At 56.7% G+C, this 9,377-nt stretch overlaps 1 protein-coding gene across 2 annotated transcripts in view; it reads left to right on the forward strand.

The window, feature by feature from the left end:
- TMPRSS13 (transmembrane serine protease 13) overlaps positions 1 to 9,051 on the forward strand; it is a 28,350-nt gene extending 19,299 nt beyond the window's left edge. For both annotated transcript variants that reach the window (XM_086679009.1, XM_086679010.1), the window contains 6 exons: positions 343 to 505; positions 1,341 to 1,513; positions 4,435 to 4,533; positions 6,402 to 6,544; positions 6,685 to 6,837; positions 7,536 to 9,051. In XM_086679009.1, coding sequence (XP_086535135.1) covers positions 343 to 505; positions 1,341 to 1,513; positions 4,435 to 4,533; positions 6,402 to 6,544; positions 6,685 to 6,837; positions 7,536 to 7,562 — 758 coding nt within the window. In that variant the 3' untranslated portion in view covers positions 7,563 to 9,051. The remainder of the gene's footprint in view (positions 1 to 342; positions 506 to 1,340; positions 1,514 to 4,434; positions 4,534 to 6,401; positions 6,545 to 6,684; positions 6,838 to 7,535) is intronic.
- The last annotated feature ends 326 nt before the right edge of the window (positions 9,052 to 9,377 follow it).

Raw genomic sequence — 9,377 nt, forward strand, 5'->3', positions numbered from 1 at the left:
ATAGCAGCCTTGGGGTTCACCGTCACCACCTCGATGCTTGGCACGGTGCCCAAAGCTTCAGGCACTTAGTAAGCCTTTGCCAAGGAGAGAAGGAATGAGTGGCAGGAAAGAGGAACCCGCCTAGGATGCAGCTTCGTGCTGGGTGATCCCAGGGGTCTGACCTACTGCTCTGCTTTGGCAGGAAGCAGCCGAGCCACATCAGATGAAGTGAGCAAAGCAGTGTCCGTGGGCGGGTGGGTGCCCTCAGGACGAGGCTGCCCGAGCCTGCCCTGGATCCAGGGAGCACGGTGGCGGCTCTGAGGACAGCAGAGGTCACGGTTTGTCTCTTCCGCCTCTCCCCAGACTGTGGACTGAGGGCCATGACCGGGCGGATCGTGGGAGGGGCGCTGGCCCCAGAGAGCAAGTGGCCTTGGCAAGTGAGTCTGCAGTATGGCACCACGCACATCTGCGGGGGCACGCTGATCGACGCCCAGTGGGTGCTCACCGCCGCTCACTGCTTCTTTGTGTGAGTACCCGAGGGGGGAGGGGTGACTCCGTGCCTCCCGGGTTGGGGATCACCAGGAGGGCCCGATGGCCGACTCACTTGTCGGTCCGCAGAGGAGGGCTTGGACTGTGACCCCGGCCCCCGAGGGCAGGCGCCACTGGTGCGGCCGGGGCCGTGGTTTGAGGTTGCGATTTGGTCCTGGGGAGTGTGAGTTGGGGCTTCTGGTTCCGAGCTCGGCCCAGAATGAGAAAAGAACCGTGATGACCCCGAAGGGAGGGTGAGGCGGGCCGACACAAGGGCTTGGGAACCTGCCCCTGAAGAGGCCTCTGCTTTCTGCAGCAGGAACTTACAGGAGGAGAGCCCGAGGAATTGGGAACGCGGATCCGGGAAGTGAGGGATGGGGATAGTAGGGAGGGTGGAACAGTCAGCTTCTGACCGTCACCGGCCAGGCTTGTCCCTTTGAGCCGGTGAGCAGGAAAGGGCCTTGGGGGGGGGGGGGCGGCACTGGCTTCCCCAGTCGCGAGTGAGTCTCTGGCAGATCCATTTGTGCCGAGGTGTGGCCTGTCCACCTTGTAGGAAACTTGGTGGCACGACGAGGAGGCGGTGGGGGTAGATGCTCACAGGTTGTGCCCCGTGCCCTCTCTTTATTACTGGGAGGTGCAGAGTGGCCGGTTCACGAGGGGCTTGTGGAGGCAGGGGATTGTTTTGGAGCCCTGGGCTGGGATAGACGGCTCCCCTTAGAGGTCATTTCGTCCATCCTCCTGCCTGTAAGCTGCAGCCACGGCCGCGGCTCCCTGGGTGTAGCAGGTGCTGCCACTGGGCTCCACCAGACCACGGTCTCTTGTGGCTCCTGCAGGACCCGGGAGAAGATCCTGGAGGGCTGGAAGGTCTACGCGGGTACCAGCAACCTGCTCCAGCTGCCTGCGGCGGCCTCCATCTCCCAGATCATCATCAATGGCAACTACACGGACGAGGAGGACGACTATGACATTGCCCTCATGCGGCTCTCCAAGCCCCTGACCCTGTCTGGTGAGTGGATCGACACCGGTCACACCCACCCCGGCTCCTCCAGGCGACCCTCAGGGCCCAGCCTTGTGGCCTCCGTGCACCCCTCTTGGGGTTCCCGAGCCTCAGCACGGTGGCGGTCAAAGGCTCTTAGGGGTCATTTATTGCAACACCTCTACTTTACCATCGAGGAAACTGAGGCCCAGAGGCTAGAAATAAGGTTGTCCCAAATGACACATCTCGCATCGCAAGCTGGTGACAGAGACAAGGCTTGGATACTGGTCTCAATCCAAGTACATAGATCGAATTGTTTCATGCGCATTTATTGAGCACTTACTAGGGGCTGGGCACCGTGGTAGGCGTTTTACATCTGCGGTAACACTAAACTCTTCACAGCCAGTCCTGTAGAGCAGATACTCTTGCCAGCTTCGGTTTACCTTTGAGGAGATGGAACTTTCCAGAGAGAAGATTACCCAAGGCAATGAAGTAGTAAGTGGCCGCTCCGGGACTGGATCCAGGAGGGTCCCCCTCCCTAGCAATGCCGTTTGCCCTGGGCTCTCCGCTGGCCGATTGCTATGACGGCCGTGGAGAACACATTCCAAAAGCGGATTGCCACGGGGTTGACTAGAGAAATGACGTGCTCGGAGTTGTCAGGAGATCAAAGGAGGCTTCATTCATTAATTCACTCTCTCCTGTGCAAACTTACCAAGTACTTACTGTGTGTCCGCTGCTAGGTAACAGGCTGCACAGTTGCAATTCAATTCTATTCAAATCGAACAATGGGTGACCCACACAGACAGTCCCCAGAGGCCGATGACGTGATGATGAGGACGGCTGGGGGAGCCACGGTGGCACAGATGGGGCTTCCTTGAAGGATAGCTGAGTGCATCAGGCTCTCCAGAAGCCTCCGAGGGCTCTCTGGTTAGTCCTGCCTTTCTGGTGCTCTGAGCCCGTGAGCTGGTCTTTCTTGGCACATTAATTACAGAGGTGGTATCGGTCATGACTCAGACACTGGGTCATCAGAGTGGGGTGAGGAGGAGGAAACCACAGCAGAGCTCAGTTGGGTGGGGCCGGTCCAGAGCCACACCACCCAGCAACCCAGCCACCCAGCGGGCAAGCCCTCCCTGCCCTCTTCCTGTCCTCCAGCCTTGTTTGTGGAGCCTGGGACTGCGAGGTGAGGGGGCATTCCTCTGCCCCCGCCCTGCCCTGCCCCTCACGCCCACCCAAAAGGGGGGCAGTCAGGTCTACAGGACCAGGATAGGCCTTTCCAACCTTGCCGAACCTAGACTCCATTTGGCTAAGCTTCCAGATCTCCAACCACCCCAACCCCCCTTTAATGTTATTTGGAATTCCAAATCAAATTAAGTAATTTGTAAAACCAAACGAAAGGTATTACGATATCGCACGTGCTTTTCAGACTATGGGAGGCCCCTCTCCAGACTCCGATAGGCCCCTGGGCAGGAAGCACACGTGTAGTCTGAGAAGCACAGCTTAGATTTATGTAGTCCTCTGGTCAGACCATGTGCCCTGAGTTTGGGTTTAGAAATCAGGCAGATTTTCTTCAAACTCCTTCAGCAGGCCTAGCACCTTGAAGTCACGGTACTATCGGTGAAAACTTATGAAAACTCACTGATACATGTAATCCCCCCATAAAAATGAGCGGGATGTATAGCAGTGTGACATGTTTTTAAGACCCTACATCTTAAAAATGAGCATATTTTAAGAAATTAGGTTTTGCTTTTTTTGGTTAATTATTGATGCCATTCCCTCATTTTTTTTATTAAAAATTTTTTTACTGTTTATTTATTTTTGAGAGAGAGACAGAGACAGAGCATGAGCGGGGGAGGAGCAGAGAGAGAGGGGGACGCAGAATCCAAAGTTGAGTCTGTCCGCACTGAGCTGTCAGCACTGAGCCTGACACAGGGCTCGAACTCACCAACCGCGAGATCATGACCTGAGCCAAAGTCAGACGCTTAACCGACTGAGCCACCCAGGCGCTCCCCCCACCTTTTTTTTTTAACCCTCATTTATTTTTTGTTTGTTTACTCTCCAGCAGACGAACGTGTTAGACACCAAAACTTAAAGCCCACTTTATGGAAGAATCTAGCATTGATTCTCACTCCCGCCCTCCCTTCCTCTGTGTCTGTCCTTCCTTTCTTCCTTGCTCCGTTTGTTGAGCACGTTGCACGTGTCGGGCACTGTTGCAGATGCAGGAGGCTACAGTGAGCGTAACGAACAATTGAGGACACTGCAAACATTCTATCACCTGAGAATTTCCTCTTGCAAATTGGGGTTTGGTGGTCCATGCCCTGGTCTGTCTAAGGACGCCAGTCCTCGGAGAGAGCTTGTGAAGTGATCTCCAACAACACCTTCTAGATGTTTCTGAGCACGGGAGCAAGTGAGCAGTGGTTTTGTGGTCTGTGCCTCTAGGGCTGTGCTCTTCCCACATGGAGAGGTTGTCTGACCTGGAGGGAGTGCCTCAGGCCCTGACCAACGAGTGGGTGCTCTCCCCAGACCAGGCTGGACACATCACTGAGATGCCGTGGTGAGAATGCCTGGAACTTAGCCTGTGGCTGCTCTTTGCTCGGATGGACGGGCACGGAGGAGGCTCAGCCAGGAAAGCTGCTCTAAGAAGGGAGAGATGTGTGGCCACCCAGGATCGGCTTGGCACAGGGGAGCTTCCAAGGCCTATGCTTCTGTCCACAGGGCACCCACTGAAATCAGAATGCTTGAGGGACTCTGGTAGTACCCTTTACAGGCTGGAGGGTCAAGATGAAGTGACTGAGTTTCTTGCCTGGTCAGTTCAAGGGCCCAGAAGATTCAGAACCAGTCTGGGGGCAAGGAGGAGGGTCCTAGGACACTGGGACTCCCGTCCCTTTGAGCTACCCTCCCAACCAAAATCTCCAGCCTTGTCCCCGCACTGATGTCTTGAGGTCTCCTTGCAGCTCATGTCCACCCTGCCTGCCTCCCTATGCATGGACAGACCTTCGGCCTCAATGAGACCTGCTGGATCACAGGCTTTGGCAAGACCAAGGAGACAGATGGTGAGGGGCCAGAGATGCTGGGGTGTGTGTGTGTGTGCGTGTGCGTGTGTGTGTGTGCATTTGTATGGAGTGGGTGGAGGTGATGTGTTGGGGTATATAGAGGAGGGCCTATCTAGATGAGGGTTTGGGCATTATGGATTCATGGGCCTGGGTGTGGATGTCTGCGTGTTCACCTCACTCCCACACATAGCGGACTGTCTGGTAGCCCGTAACAGAAACTTTTAATCCCGCGAAGTCCACCCTCGACCCAATCTCCCCATCTTACACATGAGGAAACCGAAGACCTCCGGGGCTAAGTCACTTGCCCACGGTCACCCCGGTACTTTCCAACAGACAGAACTGAGTCTAGAACACGGTTCTGCCTCTTTTTAAAAGTGAAAAAAAGAGAAAAAGGTTGTCTTGGCACGGGCAGCGTTAGTCAACCGAAAGGAGAAGTCCCAAGTGTACGAGTGAAAAAAATCCCAGCTGTTGACACAGGCTTAACTAATCTCAGCTACTTTTGCATACGGCTACGGAAGTTCAGAAAGCTATCCTGTACGTAGACACAAGACGTGTTTGTACACAGGTCCGTACATGAGGGCCTGGACATTTATTGCCTCTGAACTCTTAGGTGCCGCCTCCCGGTGAGGAGGCACCAGCGTTTCATTCCCATACCTTACGAGAAAAGAAAGACTATTTCCAGGACTGACAATGCTGTGCAGCCTGTGTTCAGACCACATAGGCTTCATGGCTCAGATCCTTCCATTGCTGCAGACCACACCAGGTGCCTGCGTCCCCCTAAACAGCTTTGCGCAGAGCGTTCCAAAGTAAAAGCCTGTAAACCAACCCAAGGTAGGGGTGTATATCCCCACGTGTATGTCAAAGCGGTTGGTGCGACAGTGCCCTCCAGCCAAGCCCCCCTGGAAACCCTCCGTAGTTGCGAACACCTTGGGTTCCTTGCTTATTGCACTGAGGGGGGACGTGTACCATGGAGAACCGTGAAAGTCTTACTAACAGAGTGGTAGACAGGACTTATCATAGGACCTGGGTGGTTTGGGGATGCAGGTTCAGAGAAGCGGAGCACTTGTCCAGACTGGATGCTTTCAGGAAGCAGGAGTAATTCCACGATTGGGTATCTTAATAGTCTCCTCTGGGAGTTAAGAATAAACTGAGTCGAAAGCTCTGATGGGTGAATAAACGGTAGCCACTCCTACTGGCTGGGAGAGGGGATATTTGGTATTTTTGTGGTTTGCGCAGTAACCTCCCTTAAGTTTCGTTTATGCTCAAACAAGAGTAAGGTGGCTTCCCCGCCATCACGGACGGAGTGGCCTCGTCCGATGTTGGCTCCGAAAGATCGGTTACGTTTGGCCCGAGAGCGCCTGGCTGGCCTCACTGTTAGACTCTGGCTAGCTGCCGGGGGCAGGGCCGCTGTTCCCTTGCTCAGTGTGACAGAGCGGTGACTGGCCCGGGAGCAGCCTGGTCCTGATCTCGGCCCCAGAACTGACCAGCCGTGTGACCGTGGGCACGTCGCAACTTCGGCCACGAGTTTCTCCAACTGTAAACGGATTCATTGCGCCCCTTCCGGGCACCTAGTTCCTGAAAACCAAATGAAATGGTGGATCTGATGGTGCTTTGAGTACAGAAAGGCGCTGTGCAGCGTGCAGGCAGCCTCGTGGGCTGTGAGTTTGAATGTGTACGTACGTGTATGTCTCTGTTACGTGTGTGGGAGTGTGTGTGCGTCCGTACGTGCTGGGGGGCCAGCCGTGGGAGTGGTGCCCTCCGCTTCCAGGAAGCTGGGAGTCCGGGTCGTGGGGTGAGCGGCTAGAAGGCCGGGAAGCTGCTGGAAGTCTCACTCCTTCCCATCTTCTCTTTCCTCGACTCCACTGAAGAGAAGACATCCCCCTTCCTCCGGGAGGTGCAGGTCAACCTCATTGACTTTAAGAAATGCAATGACTTCTTGGTCTATGACAGTTACCTTACCCCAAGGATGATGTGTGCTGGGGACCTTCGGGGAGGCAGAGACTCCTGCCAGGTGAGGCTGCCTGGGAGAAGGCTGGGGTGTTGGGTTTGGAGTGAGAATCTGGTGCCCACTGTTGCTTGCTCAAGGACCACCTCCCCTCCCCTGCTGATAATGTGTGCTCCCTCCTCCCCGCCCCCCCCACCCCCCTGTAGGGAGACAGCGGGGGGCCCCTGGTCTGTGAGCAGAACAGTCGCTGGTACCTGGCAGGAGTCACTAGCTGGGGCACAGGCTGTGGCCAGAGGAACAAGCCCGGTGTGTATACCAAAGTGACAGAAGTCCTCCCCTGGATCTACAGCAAAATGGAGGTGAGAGCCTGCAGGGGGTGCTGCGTGGGGCAGGCTGGGAGCTCCCAAAGGTGGGGTGCCTGCAAGAGGGCCCGGGCTTTCCCCAGGGGCTCGGCAGAGTTCCCCTCACCCCCTTGTGCTTGGGGTGTCCAGAAGACTGGGACGGGACAGCAGTCGAATGGTAGGCCGACCCCAGCTGCCCGTGTTTCTGTCCCTCAGATTCTTTCCTCTGAAGGGTTGAAAAGGGGTGGGCCCAGGCTGGGTGCCGGCCCCAGGAGCACCGTCCTCCCCCCCCCCCCCCCCCCGGAAGGCCAGGGTGTGAGTTCACACAGCCCGCTGGAGGGGTGTGTGCAGGCGGCCTCCCTCCTTGGCAGGAAGTTAGTCTCGTGGAGATGGGGGAGGAGGGAGATTTACCTCCTCCTCTGCTGCCCCCGCTCAGCCCCTACCTTCCCTGAGCCTCCTGTCTTGGCTGTAAAGCAGGAGCTCCGTGCTCCCCTCTCCTTCCTCTGCCAGAGCGAGGGAAGAACAGAGAGCTTGGGTGGCCGCTCTGGAAATCCAGTCCGGTCGGTCTCTCTGCTTCCATGGTTCCTCGTTGCTGCTTGTCTCCGAGGAACAATGCCCAGTGACAGCTGGACTGGATTTTAGGCTCTGGACCCCCACCTTCGGCCTCTGTATTCCTGGCCCACCCTCACCCTCTTCTCCCTTGTTCTCTTCCTCAGAGTGAGGTGCGCTTCCGGAAATCCTAAGCAGCTGTCCTGTCCCACCTCACAGCCCTGGCTGCATAAAGACCCTGGCCAAAGTGACTGGGCCATTTGCAGTGTCATCTGGGCCAAAGGTTCCGAGGCAACTGCGTCACTCCCACCTCCGCTGTCTACTGCCTCTGTGAATGTGCACGTGTGTGTGTGTGTGTGTGTGCGCGCGCGCGTACGCGTGTATGTGTGTAGTTGCTCTCCCAAGGTTTTCCAGAAACCAGGAGAGCTGTCAGCCCTTTCCAAACCCCAGGCTGGAAAGCACCTGGAGATAACAGTTTGGGTGCTGTGGACCTTCCTGTAAGGGCGTCCGTCACGGATGGAGGAGGTTGAGCCCAGACAGCGCCCAGAGGAAGGGCCTAGAAGATCACATCAGAAATTCCTGCTCCTCGGACCCTGGCTCAGAGACTAGCCCAGACTGAGAAGCCACCAGCATCGCCGCTGTCCTGGGATGGATTGCGGGTGTCGTCGGAGTACCGGGGCCGTCCCCGGCGGGAAGGTGCCCCCCCTCGGCATTACAAGCGTCCTGCCCTTTCTCAGGCCTCCTGCGGGTGCCCTGGGTGTGGAGGGCTGACTGAGCGGTGGCTGCCCAGGCTGACAGCTGGCCGTGTGTGGTCACAGGCTACTGGGGCAGATTTTTATTGTATTTTTATATTCAAGAAATGGAACTGGATGTATTTTTAAAGATTCTCCAAAACTTCCAGGAGCCTGAAGAGCTAACATCCATCACCCCAAACACTCCAAGAGACTCTTGGGGGCTGTACCATTCCAGAGTCTTGCTGAGTGTTCCTGACATCCAGGGACCCGAGGAAGGAGCCCCTTCGGGGCGCTTAGGGAAGAGCGTCCTCGCGTGGGCTGGTGGGCAGGTCATCACAGAGAGCCACGACTGTCGCTGCGTCCAAGGGCTACACCCAGGGCGTGAAGACATGGCTGCTGCTGCTTCTCCGTGGGCGTCGGAGCCCGGGGACAGTCCGGGTGGACAGACACCCCTCATACCCAGCGCTGTCCCGGACCTGCCAGTTTCTCTCAGCCCCTCCGCCTTTCAGTTTCTCAGCTGCTTCAGAAACAGCACGGACACGAACGCTGCCGTGGAGAGAGGGTGGACACAGTCCCCAGGCCCTCCAGATAGCCGTCGTGAAGGATCTGAGTTGCTGTGCTCCTGTAAGTTGTCCGTGTGCCTGGCCCCCGTGTCAGCTGGAGGTCTGGGCCTCCCTCAGCCTTTCCTGGCCCGTCCAGTTCTCCTCACTTTCCTGGGTCTCGCCTGGTGATACTAGGACTCCCAGAGGCAGGGTCCAAGCAGGACAGCCCAGCCCAGCTCACGCAGGTGGCTTCCCGGGGGCTAGACCACCCAGGAAGAGCAAGGCTGGGCAGAGCCCGAGGGGGCTGGTTGCATGGTATCGAGGCCGGGGGTCCGGGAGGGCAACGTTCATGTCCACGGCATCCCCAGCAATAGTTTTCAGCAATAAAAGTTGTGTGACCCGAAAAATGTCTTATTGGATGTTCTAGGGATCCCCTACGTAGAAAATTGAGATTCCCCAACCAGTGCCCAGAGAGCCTCAGTTTGGGTTCTTAGTTTGGGTTCCTCTGCTGTGGATTCTGCATATATATTTAGCCAGCCGGCCACCTCCCCACCATATCAGCACCTCCTCTGTCCTGGGTACCCACGCCAGGCCCCCGGAGTACAAAGATGATGACAGTGTCCTCAGGAACTCTTGGGTGTGACCCGGTGGAAGGTGGATGAGTGTGGACGCCATGCTTGGAAGCTCCCAGTTGCACCTAGAGAGGTCAGGGAGGGCTTCACGGAGGAGGTGA

Source organism: Puma concolor, chromosome D1, assembly GCF_028749965.1.
Source record: "Puma concolor isolate L17-30 chromosome D1, mPumCon1.1.hap2, whole genome shotgun sequence".
Lineage (NCBI taxonomy): Eukaryota > Metazoa > Chordata > Mammalia > Carnivora > Felidae > Puma > Puma concolor.